We start from the raw sequence: 17,281 nt of genomic DNA, 5'->3' as shown, positions 1-17,281 counted from the left end.
CTTGTCCAATCACCTGGAACACACTGGTGCCCTAGATCCATCTCAGTCGGGCTTTAGACCAAAATACAGCACGGAAACAGCTTTGCTGTCGATCACCGATGATCTACGCATGCTCCAGGACAAAGGAAAATCAGCTGTCCTGGTGCTGCTAGATTTATCGGCAGCTTTTGATACCATGTCACATGTTATTTTGGTCGAGCGTCTGACTGGGAGTGGACTAGGGGGCATGGCACTGGCTTGGCTAAAGAGCTTTCTTTCGGATCGGACCCAATGTGTCACCATGGGTGATTTCCGATCCGAGGAGACCAGGATTACTAAGGGGGTGCCACAGGGCTCCTGTTTGAGCCCTACATTATTCAACATCTATGTGGCCCCCCTGGCTAATATCCTGAGAGCCTTTGGTTTTTGCCCAGTATCTTATGCTGACGATACCCAGCTGCTCTTTCCCTTTGACCATCTTACTCCAGAGGTATTACATTCTTTCTCTGAGGGGATGAGAGCAGTTTCCCAGTGGATGTCTTTGAATATGTTGCAGTGCAATGTTTCAAAGACAGAGGTTATGCTTTTCGGGGAGGCTAAGATCTGCTGGACTCCTGACTGGTGGCCTTTAGATCTAGGCCCAGTCCCCGAGCCTAAGCAGATAGTCAAGAACCTAGGGGTCCGTCTGGAACAAGAACTCAGCTTGAAGCAGCATGTTGCCAACATTGTTGGATCTTGTTTTCGGACCATTGGATTGCTGCGCAGAGTTTTTCCATTGCTTCCAGACACCATCAGAAAGACCCTGGTCCAGGCGTTAGTTATCAGCCGTCTCGACTATTGTAATGGTCTCTTGCTATCAGCTAATGAGGAGGATCTGGATCGGTTACAGGCTGTGCAGAACACCGCAGCCAGGCTGGTTTTAAATGCCCCTCCGAGAACATCTTCAAAACCTCTTCTTGCCAGGCTTCATTGGCTTTCCATCCGCCAGAGAGTTATTTTTAAGATCGGTTGTACTGTCCACAAAGGACTTCATGGTCTGGGTCCCTCCTATCTGGCAGACAAGTTTGTGCCGTATGTTCCTTCTCGTGCTTTATGGTCCAGTGACCAAATGCTTCTCACTATTCCTAGGATCAAGCGGGTAAGGCAAGGGGGTAAGGCTCTGTCTGTGAGGGGACCGAGGATATGGAATGGTCTCCCTCTCCAGCTTAGGCATCTAGAAAATCATCTGGCCTTCAGAAAAAAGCTGAAGACGTTCTTGTTCCAGATCTAACCACACAGTTTAAGAACCAGAGTGGAGACATGGAATTCGTTCTCCTGCAGGTTCAGCAGTCAGATGGCGCGGAGATACTCCCGTGGGAGTTTATTCTAGCGCTCTATAAACCCGCAAAATAAATAAATAAATACCCAGAAAACTCAGTCTCAGGATTGGTCTGATTTTGTAGATTGTGCCACTAAGGCTTTGGAGGGCTGGTTGCTGGGCAGTAAGGTTACAGATTACACAGGATTGTATAATCTGATCATGAGGGGACAGATTTTAAACAATTGTCAGAACCAGTTGTTGCATCAGCATCTTGTTGACTCAGATCTGACCTCTCCCCAAGAATTGGGAAAGAAAGCACACAGATGGGTCAGAACAAGAGTTAAGCAGAACCAGGGCCAGAATCAAGGTGGTCAGAAGAAAACAGACCAGAAGGGTAAAGATACAAAAGGTGAACAAAATGAACTGAAGTCTTCAACAGGTCCCCAACAATCCAAAGAGGGTGGGGGTCAGGCTTCCCAGAAGAAGAAGACTCAAGAAGGCCAGTCTAAAAGATGGTGCCAGTACTGTAAAAGTAAAACTCACTGGTTTAGTGAGTGCACCAAGAAAGGAGGGCAGACTCCTACTACTGCAGCCCCTAAGGCACCTGTGCCCCCTAGTACAGCCAGCAGTAGTAGTGCACCTCCCAAGGGTTTAGTTGGGTTAACCTTGGGTTCTGAGGGGTATGGCAACTTAGTTGGCACACTCACTCAGGCTGTCCTTGTCTGTACAGTGGATGTGGATATATCCCCTGATGTCAGTCCCAATACTTTGGGCAAATACAGACAGACACCTTTTATCAATGGCAGAATGGCTCAGGCCTATAGGGACACTTGTGCCAGTGTCACAATGGTGACACCTAACTTTGTGGACCCTGGACAGATCATGCCAGGTACAGATTTCCTGGTGACCAATGCAAGCAATGTCACTACCAGTCATAGTATGGCAATTGTTGCTTTCTCCTGGGGAGGGGTAATTGGCCAGAAGAAGGTTGTAGTTAGTGCAGACCTCCCAGTGGATTGTTTGATGGGCAATGATTTGGAGTCATCACAATGGTCAGAAGTGGAGCAGAGGACTCACATGGAGATGTTAGGCTTGCCAGCACATGTGCTTGCTGTGACTAGGTCACAGGCCAGAAGATGCCCCACTGAACAGGTGCTGGATCCTGGAACAATGGACCAGCCACCTTCCAAGAAGAAGAGCAGTAGGGTTAAGGCATTGCCCTCCCCCTTGCCCCAGGTTGAGGATCAAGTCTCAGAGGAGGCTGACCTACAGGAATTGAGGGAAACTGAGCCTAAAGAATTTGAACTTGATCAAGTTGAATTTCTGGGCTCAGGGGGACCCTCAAGAGAAGACCTGGGGAAGGACCAATTAGACTGCCCTTCCCTTGAACCCCTCAGACAGCAGGCTGCTGCTGAGGCTGCTGGGAACGCCACAGGTACCCACAAGGTATACTGGGATGATGGACTCCTGTACAATGAGGCAAGAGACCCCAAGCCTGGTATTGCCTGGAGGCTGGTTATCCCCTTGTCTCAGAGAGGTTTCCTTCTTACCTTGGCCCATGAGATTCCCTTAGCAGGTCACTTAGGCCAGACAAAGACTTGGGACAGGCTTGTCTCACACTTTCACTGGCCTCACATGAATGAGGATACCAAGGAGTTTTGTCGCTCCTGTGTCACTTGCCAAGCCAGTGGTAAGTCAGGTGGCACAACAAAGGCCCCCCTTATACCAATGCCTGTGGTGGGGGTGCCCTTTGAAAGAGTGGGGATTGACATTGTTGGTCCAATGGAACCCCAGACAGCATCAGGGCACAAGTTTATACTGGTGGTAGTGGATCATGCCACCAGGTATCCTGAAGCTATTCCCCTTAGGACCACTACAGCACCTGTTGTGGCAAGAGCCCTAGTTGGAGTGTTCTCCAGAGTGGGCTTCCCTAAGGAGGTTGTCTCTGACAGAGGTGCAAACTTCATGTCAAGCTACTTAACTGCTATGTGGAAGGAATGTGGTGTCAACTACAAGTTCACCACACCCTATCATCCACAATGCAATGGGCTTGTTGAAAGGTTCAATAGGACCCTAAAAGGGATGATTCGTGGACTACCTGAAAAGCTCAGGCGTAGATGGGATGTCCTGATTCCCTGCCTTTGTTTGCTTACAGAGAGGTCCCACAGAAGGGGGTTGGCTTCAGCCCTTTTGAACTTCTGTATGGGCATCCCGTGAGAGGACCCCTGTGTTTGGTTAAGGAAGGATGGGAGAGACCTCTCAAAAAGCCTGCAACCAGCATAGTGGACTATGTACTTGGTCTCCGCTCCAGGATGGCTGAATATATGGAAAAGGCATCTGAAAACCTTAAGGCCAGTCAAGAACTTCAAAATGCTTGGCATGACCAAAAGGCTGTCCTGACTGTTTATCAGCCTGGGCAGAAGGTGTGGGTGTTGGAGCCAGTGGCCCCAGCAGCACTCAAAGACAAATGGTCTGGGCCCCACACAATTCTTGAGCAAAAGGGAGAGGTCACCTACCTGGTGGACCTTGGAACTCCCAGGAGCCCCCACAGGGTGCTCCATGTCAACAGGCTCAAAGCATATGTCGACAGGAAGGACATGAGCTTGCTCATGGCCATAGATGAGGGACAGGAGGAAGAGAGTGACCCTCTCCCAGACCTGCTCACTCAGAATCCTGATGATGGATCAGTAGATTGTGTTGTCTTTTGTGGCAGCCTCTCTGAACATCAACAGAAGGATTGTAGACAGGTTCTTCAATCCTTCAGGCATATGTTCTCTCTAACACCCAGCCAAACCAATTGGTGTACCCATGAGGTTGACACTGGTGACAGCTTGCCAGTCAAGAGTAAAATCTACAGGCAGCCTGATCATGTTAGAGACTGCATCAAAACAGAAGTGCAGAAAATGTTGGAGTTGGGAGTCATTGAACCCTCAGATAGCCCTTGGGCTAGTCCAGTAGTTCTAGTGCCAAAGCCTCACACCCAGGGTGGTAAGAAAGAGATGAGGTTTTGCGTAGACTACAGAGGTCTCAATGCAGTCACTAAGACTGATGCCCACCCAATACCAAGGGCAGATGAACTTATAGATAGATTGGCTTCTGCCAACTACTTAAGTACATTTGACCTGACAGCTGGGTATTGGCAAATCAGGTTAGCTGAGGATGCCAAGCCCAAGACAGCATTTTCAACCCCTGGTGGGCATTATCAATTTGTGGTAATGCCCTTTGGTCTGCAAAATGCACCTGCCACCTTCCAAAGGTTAGTGAATCATGTTCTCACTGGGCTGGATGACTTCTGTGCAGCATATCTAGATGATATAGCTGTCTTTAGCTCCACCTGGGAGGATCACCTGGTCCACCTGAGGAAAGTGTTAGAGGCACTGCAAGCAGCAGGTCTCACTATCAAGGCCACAAAGTGCCAGATAGGGCAGACACAGGTTGTGTACTTGGGCCACCTTGTAGGTGGAGGCCAAGTTCAGCCACTGGAGAGCAAGATACAGTCAATCAGGGACTGGGCTCCTCCAACCACCCAGACTCAGGTTCGAGCTTTCTTGGGCCTGACTGGTTACTACAGAAAGTTTGTCAGGAATTATGGATCAATTGTGACTCCACTTAATGAACTGACAAGTAAGAAAATGCCAAAAAAGGTTCAGTGGACAGCAGGCTGTCAAAAAGCATTCGATGACCTAAAGCAGGCCATGTGCACAGCACCTATCCTCAAGAGTCCAGACTACTCCAAACCATTCATTGTCCAAACAGATGCTTCTGAGTTGGGTGTGGGAGCTGTTCTATCTCAACTGAATTTTGATGGTCAAGACCAGCCCATTGCTTTTATAAGCAGAAGGCTGACCCCCAGAGAGAAAAATTGGTCAGCTATTAAGAGGGAGGCCTTTGCTGTGGTGTGGGCCCTGAAGAAACTGAGGCCATACTTGTTTGGCACTCATTTCAAGATTCAGACCGACCATAAGCCCCTCTTATGGCTAAATCAGATGAAGGGTGAAAACCCCAAACTGCTTAGGTGGTCCATTTCCCTACAGGGGATGGATTTTACAGTGGAGCATAGGCCTGGCACTGATCATGGCAATGCAGATGGGCTCTCCAGGTATTTCCACTTAATGCAAGAAGACTCACCTGGTCAAGGTTAGTTTATTGTCCCAAAGTTTGGGGGGGGGGTCATGTAGGAGAGTAGGGTCTGCAATCCTATGATCACCCAGATTTTTTGCTTTTGTTTCACTGGTTTACGACTTTCTCTGGCTGTGGACCTGCCAATCAGACCCACAGCCTAGCTGTTCTCTCACTAAATTGACATGTGTACCTTAGGTGCATTATCCAATTGGTACTGGGCCACCTTATGAGACCCTGTAACTCAGGGCATAGGTGTACCCAGGGCCTACCAGGGGCTGAAGCATGTATTATACCACCCCTGGATGGCCATCTAAATCTGACACAACTGGTTGCACGACAGCTGGGGCAAGGTGGTGTAAGCACCCCTTGCTTTAGATATAGTATACCTATATCTAACCCTAAAAATGGACACACAGATTCCTATCAGTCACTCCTATGGCAGGCCTTGACAATCCTGAAGGCAGAGTGCTTGGAATCGTGTGAGATGGTGCTCTGGCATGAGCTGAGCCCGTTTGCAGCTTGCGGAACCAAGTCCTAATAGCTGTTCCATGATAACGCATACCATATACTCTTAAGTGCATTATAATCCTCGCGGTTAAATGCTATCTTTGGTATTGCTTTATCAAAACATGTCGAGTAAGGTGTCATACGAATTGGAATACTAACCCCTCGGCAATTCTGGCGACGGGGTTAGCATTCCACCCTTCTAGAGGGACACGACATGTATGTAACTGTGAACCCCGGTTAAAGTTAACTGAAGCCTCAGCTCCACAAAATGGATGCTGCCACCACAGACACGAGTCTGACCTCCTGCTGCTGGGAGTCCTTCCAGCGGGGAGAGCTTGGACAAAGGGTTTCCTGTCAGGGGCGGTGCTAGCACCATCCCAGACAGGGTTTTGTGTATCCTGGGTAGGCAGGGCTTTACAGGAAGTTGATTGCAAGTGGCACCCCGGTGCTCACTACGCATCTGCCGGCTAGAACCAGTTCCAGGGGCACACCAGCCCCTGGCCTGGGGAAAGTCCGGCATGGGAGAGGGGTGTAACCACCCCCCTTCCTGGTCCCACCCCTAGGGCAGGACCTAGTCGCGTACCCACCCCTTTCTTTAGGATAAAGGCAGGAGCGGGGACCCTTCCAAATTAGATCATCTTTGAATCAAGAAACTACTTTCTACGAAAGGAACTCTCGACTTCTCAAGATTTCTCCCTTGTGGCTAAGGAGTAGTCACCCTGCATCCGCAGGCACCATCTAAGAACTCTGCGGTTTGCTGCACGTCCTTCCTCAGGAATCCGACCGACCAGCACGACGAGACCCGGCTTCCCTGGCACCTCTGACCTCTACCTACCTCTACAGCTAAGCTGAGAACCGTAGGTGCGACGAGACCTCGAGGGACCGGCCATCATCAGAACTGCACGACTTCTATCCAGCACGACCGCCGAGGGATCCTCTGGTGAGTGCTTTGGGGTCCGAGAAGCCCCGACCCTGAGCAGCTCCAGCACTGAAGTCCAGCCTCCCAGCATCTCCACGATCTGCGTGGGGCCCTTCTGCTTTTTGCTGCTCACCGCGTTGTTTGGCTACTAGCCCGCTGGCTTGTGGCCTTCTTAACGACGCCCAACGACATCACTGCTGCTGGTCTGGTTGCTCCAGACTGGCCCTTGCTCCCTTCCAAAAGAGGAGCACCCCGGACCCTCCTGGTCCACTCCAGACGCCATTTTAGGTCCACCGCGTGGGCTTGAATTTGCCAAGACTTGTTGCCCCAATCCGGGGTCCAGCGACGTCGACAGCATCATCCATCGTGGGACAGCTCGCACCTCCATCCTGGTCGCCGACAACGCCTCCTGGTCCGTGAGATCTGCAGAGCACAGCGTCGCCCACCCACCTAGTCGAGGTGACTACCATCCGGTGCCCTCCTGGTGTCACCTGACTACTGGCTAGTAGTCACGAACTTGGTCCCCTCTGCTTTCAGGTGTCATCCATCTTCGATCCAGGCTTGGATCACTCGAACAATCTTCACTGGTCGCCTGCCAGCAACTTCTTTCTTCAGGCTCCTGGTTCGTCTACGAGGATTCCCGACGTCTTTTGAGACCTATGCAGCTGCAGCCCCTGGGCTAGGTAACTTCGGCATTTCGGTGCCCCAGCATAGCCTCACTATCCAAGGGTCAGGATCCACTGTCGTTTTCGATCTACCTAGTCTGGTTCGCCCGAGAACACTAACTTTGTGAAATCTAGCTACCATAGACTGTGTCCCGCATCCCGCGTGAGAGTGCACACTCTGCACCCGAGTCCCCTAGGTCTCCTACTAGTAATCTGAAGGTTCAGTAACGTAGTCCTAGCGATTCCAAAGCCTATTAGTACAGTACTTACCTGCTAGTAATTTCGCATTCCACTTCCATAGTATATGGTTTGTCGTGCCCCTCGGGCATTTGTGTAAACTGTGCAACTTAAAGTATTTTTATAAGAGTTTTGTTGTGTGCTTAGTACCCTGTCCTCATAAAGAGTACAGGGCTGTTGTGATCTAAATAAATACACTGTTTATTTTCATAACACTTGTGTGGTGTTCTTTCACTTGGTGTTCAAGGGGTATATGTGATGGTATAACAGCTGGCTTAACACGCCCTCTAGAGTTTAGCCCGAAGACTGCTCGTATCCACGCTACTAGGATAGCTGGTCTATAAGGTTGACTTACAACCAATCACCATAAGGGTTGTTTGGACTGATGCAAAGTGCTCACTAGAATAGTGAACACTATATATCAGGCCAACTTCTCACAAACCAGTTCATGGATAAAAGCTTAGAAATATAATGTAGGGGATTTCCCTACAATGTTAGTAGTGTTTGTTTACTGAGCACTTTTCTAACTCTTATATTTCACTGAACGAGTAACTGCACGTCCCTAGCCTGCCTCAAAGATTAACAGACCAGAGGAGTACTATTTCTCATATCTGTGCCAAACAACCACGGCCTGTCATAACTTTTTAGCCAAAAGCTTCTGCATTTAAAATGAATCAACTACGAGAAGGCAGTGTGCAGCCCGGGGGGGGGGGGGCGCACGGACTAGCCTCACACACAAGCAGACAGGGAGAATAGCCAATAAAATGCCAGACTTATCATCCAAAAAGGCTGGCAGCGATGTGTAATGATCCATAACATTCCAGCAGCACTTGTAAAAGTCCCCAAAGGCTTGGTCAGAGTCGGGCATAATAGATTTCCTGCTAGAAATGTAGACAGAGTTATTTCAGATTCAGTTTCATTTCTGCACAGTGACAATGAAAGATTAGTAGAACTGGGATAAATGTCACCTCTAAAGTGCCTTCCAAAATTTGAATCATTCAACAACAGCACTACTGCATTACCGAATGTAAATGTAGAATGCTGTGATTGGAAAAAATTGAAAAATGTTTTAGGGTTTTTATGTCTCTATCACAAACAAACAAAACAAAAATGAACAATGCCAAATTCCCATAAAATTCTCAAATGGAGCAATGTAATTTCCTATCTATTAACAGTTACATAAAAAACATTTTACAGTTAATAGTTTAAAAAAGACATTTTGTTGAAATGTAATTTAATAAATTATGCAACATTATAATCCAGAAATTACCTGCTTCTAGGACGTGACCTGGATCGAGATCTTGATCTAAATAATATATATAATGTTTTTTAGACATTAGGTATCATTAGAAATGAATGCATTTAACAAATTCGCTTTCTGAGGAACAATTCTATAGTAAACAATTGACATGCATCATGAATCATCAGTGCCAATGTACCTTGATGTCTTTGACCTCTCCAAAAAGTCCTTGCTTTTAACGAACATTACATTCCAGGACTGCTCGTTTTGCTCCGAGATTTGTATTTGAGGGCTCATAACTCCCAATATGTACAGTGCTTGTGGCTGAAGAGCCAGGACTCACTGACTGGATCCTAAAACAGTCATCACTTCACTTTTGATGGTTTTGCTAATATTAACTGCAGTGACTTATAGATAACTGTGGATCACACTGACTGAAGTGGAAGAGAAGTACTTGCATTGGATGTGTCATCCAGTTCAGAGAGACTTTTTAATGTGTTTATTCAATGGTAGACACTTTCCAGTTCATAAAAAAAACAGAATTAAGACGGCACATTGACGTCCTCAGCACTATCCACGTCATGCTAAGGACGTCAAAGGATCGGCCTCAGGACTGAAAAGTAAAATGTTACTTGCCTTGTAAGCATCTTTTCATAGCAAGTAATGATGTAGATTAACATGCTGTTCATACTCCATCCGTCTAGCGTTGGGCTTGGGAGTGTGCAAGTTGTTTTGCTTTGAAGAAGTCTTGAGTCATGAGGTCTAGTGACCCCCTATTGCTGGTAATGCGCATGGGCATTGCCTCTATTGTTAGATGGTTTTCTGTATGGCAGGTGAGGTTGAAAATGGGAGCGTGGTGAACACGGAAATGGAGAATAGTGATAGAGAGAGATGACCAAGCAGAAGGAAAAGAAGAAAGATCTGCAAAATTGAAAGGCTTCCGGGAGGAGGCTGGGCACATATGAATCTACAGCAATACATGCTTTGAATAGATGCTTGCTTACAAGTAACATTTTCAGTTTGAGGCATGTGTGTCTGTAGATACACATGCTGTGCGTAGACTGTGAAGCAGGACTCCCCTATTCGGTGCCAAGCCTAAGGATATTGCAGAGGTCTGGACAAATTTACATAGTACTTCCTGGTCAATATTAGCTTGTTGGTTAGCCAATACAGCCACACAATAGTGCTTTGTGAAGTTGTGTGGTGTAGACCAGGAAGCTGCTATATATATGTCAGCCATGGGAATGTTTCCTAAGAGTGCCATAGAGGCCTCTCTTTGATATGTACAGTGGGCCCTAGGGGGATAGACAAAGGTCTTGACTTTTGCATAACACGTTTGGCTACATTTTACAATCCACTTGGCTATGTCAGATTTGGAATGAGCCAGCACCTTGTGCAGGATTGAGTATGCAACAAAAAGTTGTTGAGTCTTGTGAAAAGTTATTCTATTTACATAGTACATTAGGGCTCTCCTGACATCCAGAGTATGAAGAGCCCGTTATGCAACTAAATCAGGTTAGGGAAAAAACTAGCTTCTCTATGGATTGTTTTTAAGGTGGCAGGGCGAGACCACCTTTGGAAGAAACTCAGGATTGGTACGCAGGACAATCTTATCCCTGTGCAATCAAAAGAAAGTTTGTTCCAGCGTTAAAGCTGGGAGCTCACTAGCACGTCTGGGAGAGCCTATTGCAACAAGAAGAATTCCAGGAGAGGAACTGAAGGGGGCACGGATGTAGGGACTTAATGGGAGAAAGTATAAATGTAGTGGAAACAGTGCTAAGATTCCACACAGAGGCTGGGATGACCAGAGGAGGAATGCCTCTTTTCAAATCCTCCATTAAAGCTTTGATGACCGGCATCTTAAAGAGGGATATGTTTTCTCTATTTGAAAGTAGAAAGCCACTGCGGCTTAGTGGAGCCGGACGGAAGTGAAAAGTAGCCCACAGGTAGCAGGTGATGTCCTGGACCCTAGCTCTTAAGGGGTCAATATACCTTGCCTTGAGAATGTTCATGTATCCCAGAAGATGATTAAGATAAACAAACTCTAAGACCTGCAAGGTTGAGCATCCTGGAGTCGGGGTGGCTGATCACACAGAGTACCATATAGATGAAGTCCGACCTTTTGGGTAGCCTCTTGTGCGTAACCACCAATAGTTTGAGGAGTGTGGTGAACTAAGGCTGTCTGGCCCAGGTGGGAGCCACCAGGATGAGCTTGAGGGAAGTCTGCCAAAGACTCCAGCAAACGAATGGAAGTTGAAGTGGGAGAGAAGGAAAAGCATAGGCAAATATCCCTGACCAGTTCATCCATAGTTTATTGTCCATGGACTACGGGTACTTGAATGCAAAATTTGGGTATCACACTTTTTTTGTGTGGCGAAGAGATCTACATTGGGGTACCCCCACTAAAAGGAAGTACGGGAGGAGGACTTGCAGGTAGAGTTCATACTCATGGACTTGTTGCAGCATCCTGCTGAGGATGTCTGCAAAGTTGTTGTCCACACCGGTAAGGTACTCTGCCATCAAACGAACCCTCCGGTGAAGAGCCCACTGTAAAATGCCCTGTGCCAACACTGACAGCTGGAACAAACGAGTGTCACCTGCTTTCTGTAGGGAATACATGACAGACATGGTGTCCGTCACAATGAGAACAACCTTGCCCATGTTGTGTCACTGGATTGCATTCTACACTAAGTGGACGGCTGACAGCTCCAGGTTACTGACATTGTGGCTCTGGTGCTTGGGTTCCCACTGTCCTTGAAAAGTGAGGTCTGGTTAATGCGCCCTCCCACCCCGTGAGGGTGAAGCATCTGTTGTAATGGTAATCTCTGTAATAGGGTTGTGAAAGGGCCAACCTCTGCATCAGGCTGTGTCAAGGACCCCACAAGCCTGTAGAGTAGTCTCGCAGGGATGATATGAATAACCTCCACCGTCTCCCACCTGCTCCCTTGTCCTACCTGGGGTGTGGTGACAGCCGGGGGAAGGCATCCTGGTTTGGATGTGCCTGAAGGTATGGTGAAACAATAATGGACCCTCCTGGGTGATTGTTGTCTTCCTGCCTTGGAGCCTGAAGGAAGGATAAGAAAACAAGTTACTTACCTGTAACTTTAGTTCCCCAGTATTGGTAATGTAGTGTAGTTCCTATTTTCCCAATAGGCCCTGCGCATTGGAATAACATAAACAATAGTATGGACGTAGAAGTGCGGTCTTCCAGGTCTCTACTGACTATGCTAAACTTAATTGGGTTTGTTACCAACTAGCTCAGAGGTCACTGGAAACTTTCTTGACTGAATAGGAAGTGATCAGCTTCCCTGGTACAGACAAGAAGGGATTCAGTTTTCCAACAACCGCATAAACATGACAACTTTGCTCCTTAGAATAAGAGTCAATCTCTAGAGTCGTGTGAAACAATAGACAGTTATTTTACTCAGTCAGTTGTGCAGATTACTTTCACCAAGATGCAGAGAACAGAGAGACGGGCGTTTTCAATAAAAAGGTATTATTTATTGAACAGTCTTTCTTCTCATGCAAGAGAAATGAATTGCCACAATTGCAAGACTAATTATTATAAAAAGTGCGTACAGTAAAATGAGGATTGCGTAATAATACTGTAAAAGCATTGATATGGTTTCTTGGCCATACAATGGTTAAAATGAATAAAATATATACATTCATATATACATTAGGCTAACGTACTCAACTGGTGCTTCTAACTACGCCTACCCCAGTGTACCTGACCTAAGCCTAATACTTGGGAGGGAGTAAGGAAGTAGCAGTTTACGTTAAGTTGGTTTTGCCAAGGTTTCCTTCAAGAATTCTCTCTAAGGGTTTAGTCAACACCATACCTCTGGAATAGAATGTTGGAGGTCTTGTATCTCCTTCCAGGACTCGATATCCCAGTCACTCGCAAGAGTAGGCTGGAAACGCCGGAGCTGGATTTTCTCGGCAAGAGAAAAGACAGCGTCTCTCTCCGCGCGTCGTGGAGGAGGAGGAGGGACAGCGTCCGTGGGCAGTTTGTATCTGCTGGGCTTTGCAGGGGGACAGCTGTTCTGCTCCTGTGTTCACCACACCATCGCTATCATCGATGTCGTTGAGGCAGCGTTTGCTTAAGGCAACGTTGGTAATATTTATACCTGAAAGGTGCCTTGTTTGACGTAAGTTTTTGGACATAAGACGTCAATAAAGATGTCACTAGGAAGTGATCGTCTCTCAGTGCTCATTAGAGTTCTATTACAAATCAAAACATAGCAAGCGGGGCTTTCCCAGGTTGCTGAGTTTTATCTTGTTGAAGAACTCGGAGTGTAGTCTAGGAATCTTAGATAGTGGCTTCTGCTGTGTCATTTGCTCTAATGAGCTGCAGAGGAAGAGATTCTGAAATGTGGCTCTGATCGTGTTAGGCCAGAGACGAGTTTCTGAAATATCGCTCTTGATCGTTTATGCCATTATAGGGGTATAAATGGATTATAGCCATATAGGGGCATAAGGTCACAGTATTGATCGGGGTCCTAGATTAGAACGCGACAGTAACTTTCATAGATTCCCATGATTTTGTATCATTCCCCGTCGTCGGAATGGGAGTCTCTGTAACAAAAATAACATAGCAGTAGGCACAAAAGAGAAAGAAAAAGGCCTAGGCCTCATTCCCTTTTGTAGCCCATCACTTTCTTTGTGTAAAAGAGACCAAACCTAGGCATCAGCCAATCAGAAGAGCCTCGCCCCTTAGAACCCTCCTGAAGGAACCTCAGAGCCTCAGATTTTCGTAGCCATTGTGTGTAGCCACCATTTCTGCTGAAGGCTGAGCTTTCCTCAGGGAGGTGGGCGGGCGCATGGGACTCTATGAAAGTTACCAATACTGGGGAACTAAAACTTGTTTTCTTGCCCCAGTATTGGAACTTTCATAGATTCCCATGCTTTTGTATCAGAGTAGCAAGCAGTTAACAATAACAAACCCACATTTTGTGTCATAGCATACATTGCAAAGCCAACATGACAAAGATACAAAATGTGCAAAATTACGGAGGTGGGATAGAAAGGAAAGCTCACCCATTATTGGACGAGGTTCCTCAGGACTGCCTGGCCCACTGCCATATCTTCTTGCTGCAAGGAGTCCAAGCAGTAATGCTTAGTAAAGGGTTGGACACTGCTCCAGGTAGCAGCACTGCAAATGTCCTTTATCTGCACCCCCGCGAAGAGGGCTGTTGAAGACGCCACTAATCTTGTGGAATGTGCCCTAACCCTGCCAGTCAGTGGTTTACCTGCTGCAGAATGGCAATGAAGGATGGCACTGGTAATCCATCTTGCAATTCCCTGCCTTGACAGAGCGAGACCCTTTCTCGGACCACCAAAAGCTACAAACAATTGTGAGGATTTCCGAAATCCCTTGGTGCGATCCAAATAGAATTTCAAACATCGCTGCACATCTAGAGAATGTAGTGATCTCTCCGCTGGTGTAGCCGGGTGAAGAAAGAAAGCCTTAAGAATAACCGGCTCGTTCAAGTGGAAGTCCGAGGGTACTTTGGGTATGAACTTTAATTTTTTTATTTAATTTAAAGGAGTTTGTAGAGCGCCTGGTGACGCCTCCCGGCGTGTCCCCGCGCTGTGGAGAGAGTGTGAAATAGTGTAGAGGAAACCAATCACAAGGCAAAGAGGCAGGTTTTCAACTTCTTCCTAAACATGATTTCATTATTCTCCATCCTGATATCCAAAGGAAGAAGGTTCCATTTCCTAGCAGCTAAAGTACGGAATGATCTACCTCCCATTCTAGCTTTTTTGGGGCAGGTAGTTCTGAGCAGACCCATTCCTTTAGATCTAAGCGACCTGCTAGGTTCATAAGCAGATGCCAAATCCGACATATAAGCCGGTGCTCTGTGATGAATTATTTTATGGCACCATAGCATAGCTTTAAAATCAATCCTCTTCCTGATTGGTAACCAGTGGAGGGCTGCTAGAGAGGGGCGTGATGGAGCTCTGCGGGGAAGCCTTAAGACCAGGCGAGCTGCCGAATTTTGTAAAACCTGTAGCTTTTTGATGTTTTTCTCAGATGTCCCCATGAGCAGCACATTTCCGTAATCAATACGGGACGTTATCAGTGCTTGCGTCATGGTACGCCTGGAATTGATGGGTAACAGGTCAAGGGTGCGGTTCAGAGTTTTCATCACCCCAAAGCATTTGCCTACAGTTTTTCTTATGTGGCTATCAAAGGACAGTTTATTATCCACCCACACACCCAAATTCTTCGCCTCTCGAGAGGCGGAGGGCAAAGGACCAAGGCAGCTGGGCCACCACTCTGTCGTCCATTTGACCTCATTGCCACCAATAATGAGGACCTCCGTCTTTGTCCCATTAAGTTTCAGACAATGGTCATTCATCCATGTGGCAAGTTTGGTCATGCAGGCATTGAAGTTATCAGCTTCCTTAGAAGGGGCTTGGGTCAGAGATATAAGAAGTTGCGTGTCGTCGGCGTAGGAGACAAGCTCCACGCCGAACGACTGCACTACCTCTGCCAATGGGGCCATGTATAGATTAAACAGGGTGGGACTCAGGGCGGAGCCCTGAGGAACCCCCTGCTCAAGCATCACCCTGTCGGAGAGAGAAGTCCCCCTTTGGACTTGAAAGCTCCTGTTAAGCAAGAAAGCTTTCAGCCATCCCAGTGCCTTATTGGTGACTCCCGCTTTGTTTAGACACTGTAGCAAGATGGAGTGTGCTACAGTGTCAAAAGCGGCACTGAGATCAAGCATGATGAGGGCCATTGTCTTTCCCTCATCTGCTCCCTCACGTAGGGTTTCTGTGGCCCTCAGGAGAGCTGTCTCCGTAGAGAAACCAGATCTGAAACCCGACTGAGATTTATGGAAAGCATTATGGGTCTCAAGATGTTCCATCAGTTGACTGTTAGCGATTTTCTCTGCTAACTTGGCCACATAAGGTAGCAGGGATATAGGTCGTAAATTATCCATTATGTCCAAACTGATGTTGGGTTTTTTCTTAATGGGTAGCACTATTGCCTGTTTCCATTCCTCCGGGAGACAAGAGGTTGAAAAGGAGGTTTGTAGTAGGTGCCTCAGATGAGGTTCCAATACTGAAAAGGCTTCAGCTAAAGTTTTTGGTGGTGCCGGGTCCCGGGGCGATCCTGATTTAATTTTATTGCACATTTTGGACAAAATCTCATTGGAGGGAACTACAAAAGATTTGAGGCACACAGGAGTATTTACAATTTTATCATTTTCAGTAAAGTCCGTGGCCGGGGCTCCCTGTTTAGAGAAACTAGTGTAGATTTTACTAATTTTGCCAGCAAAATACTGAGCAATATTATTGCACGATTCCACAGAATCATTTTGGGTGGAGGAGGACATCTCCACTATGGATATCTCTTTGTATATTTGAAACAGTTCCCTAGAGGAGTTGCCTGCTTCCGTAATACGAGTGTGATAATGCTCAGCTTTGGCCAGGCGAACTTATTTGTAATATTCTCTCTGTGCTGTTTTATATTGTATTTTAGTATCTGCACAGAAGTTATGGCGCCAGGCTCTCTCAAGTTTCTTACAAGCCGTTTTCAAGGTCTGTAGTTCTTGGCCGAACCATGGAGCAGTTTTCTTAGGCCTCCTAACATTGGACATGGTGCGGCTAGGGGCTGTGATGTCCAGGGCCTTAGTGACGATATTGTTTAGATTTTCATTAGCTACCTCACAGTCAGCTCCTTTAGGAGGACCTTCGTCTTGAACAATTTGAATGAAAGAATCTAAAGTAAAATTCTTCCATTTTCTGCGTTTGTATCGCAGGGATTGATGACGAAAGAGCTCCGCTTTGTCAAGTTGAACTGAGATGGGAATAATATAATGATCCGACCAGGGTATGGGTATAGGATCAGAAGTATGCACTCCCAGCCAGTTTCCAAAGACGGGGTCTAGCAAATGTCCTAGTTGGTGTGAAGGTTCTTTATTTTTTAGGTCAAGTTGAACCGATTGCAGTTTCATTCGAATATCAGCTGCGTCTTTATCTAGATGATCTTCGAAATGAGCATTAAGATCTCCTAGAACTAACAATTTAGATTTCCTTAGTGCTAGATGGGTGACCGCCTCCATAAGGGTGGATGTGAAGTCATATAATCTACCCGGTGGTCGATATACCAAAATACCAGAGATCGAATGATTGGGACCAGTGTTGATTGTAAAGGTGCCAGCTTCACTATGATCAACCTGTATGGGTGCAAGGGAGCAGACGAGAGGAGCTCTAGTAACAATGGCGATGCCACCTCCTCTACCGTCCTTTCTATCTAGCCTAGATATGGAATATTAGGTAAGGCCTGGATAATGTCCGGA

The 17,281-nt window shown here is 46.9% G+C and overlaps 1 protein-coding gene across 3 annotated transcripts in view; it reads right to left on the bottom strand.

Annotated features, from left to right (window-relative positions):
- LOC147708497 (serine/arginine-rich splicing factor 7-like) overlaps window positions 1–17,281 on the bottom strand; it is a 352,259-nt gene that overhangs the window by 194,281 nt on the left and 140,697 nt on the right. For 2 of the 3 annotated variants that reach the window (XM_086925352.1, XM_086925353.1), the window contains exon 6: window positions 9,000–9,035. The exons of the other annotated variant lie outside the window; for it this stretch is intronic. In XM_086925352.1, coding sequence (XP_086781478.1) covers window positions 9,000–9,035 — 36 coding nt within the window. The remainder of the gene's footprint in view (window positions 1–8,999; window positions 9,036–17,281) is intronic. 3 annotated transcript variants of the gene reach the window in all.

Source organism: Lissotriton vulgaris, chromosome 6 (genome assembly GCF_964263255.1).
Source record: "Lissotriton vulgaris chromosome 6, aLisVul1.2, whole genome shotgun sequence".
Taxonomy (NCBI): domain Eukaryota; kingdom Metazoa; phylum Chordata; class Amphibia; order Caudata; family Salamandridae; genus Lissotriton; species Lissotriton vulgaris.
Note: the sequence above shows the minus strand (reverse complement) of the source record. Positions and strands in the feature narration are given on the sequence as shown.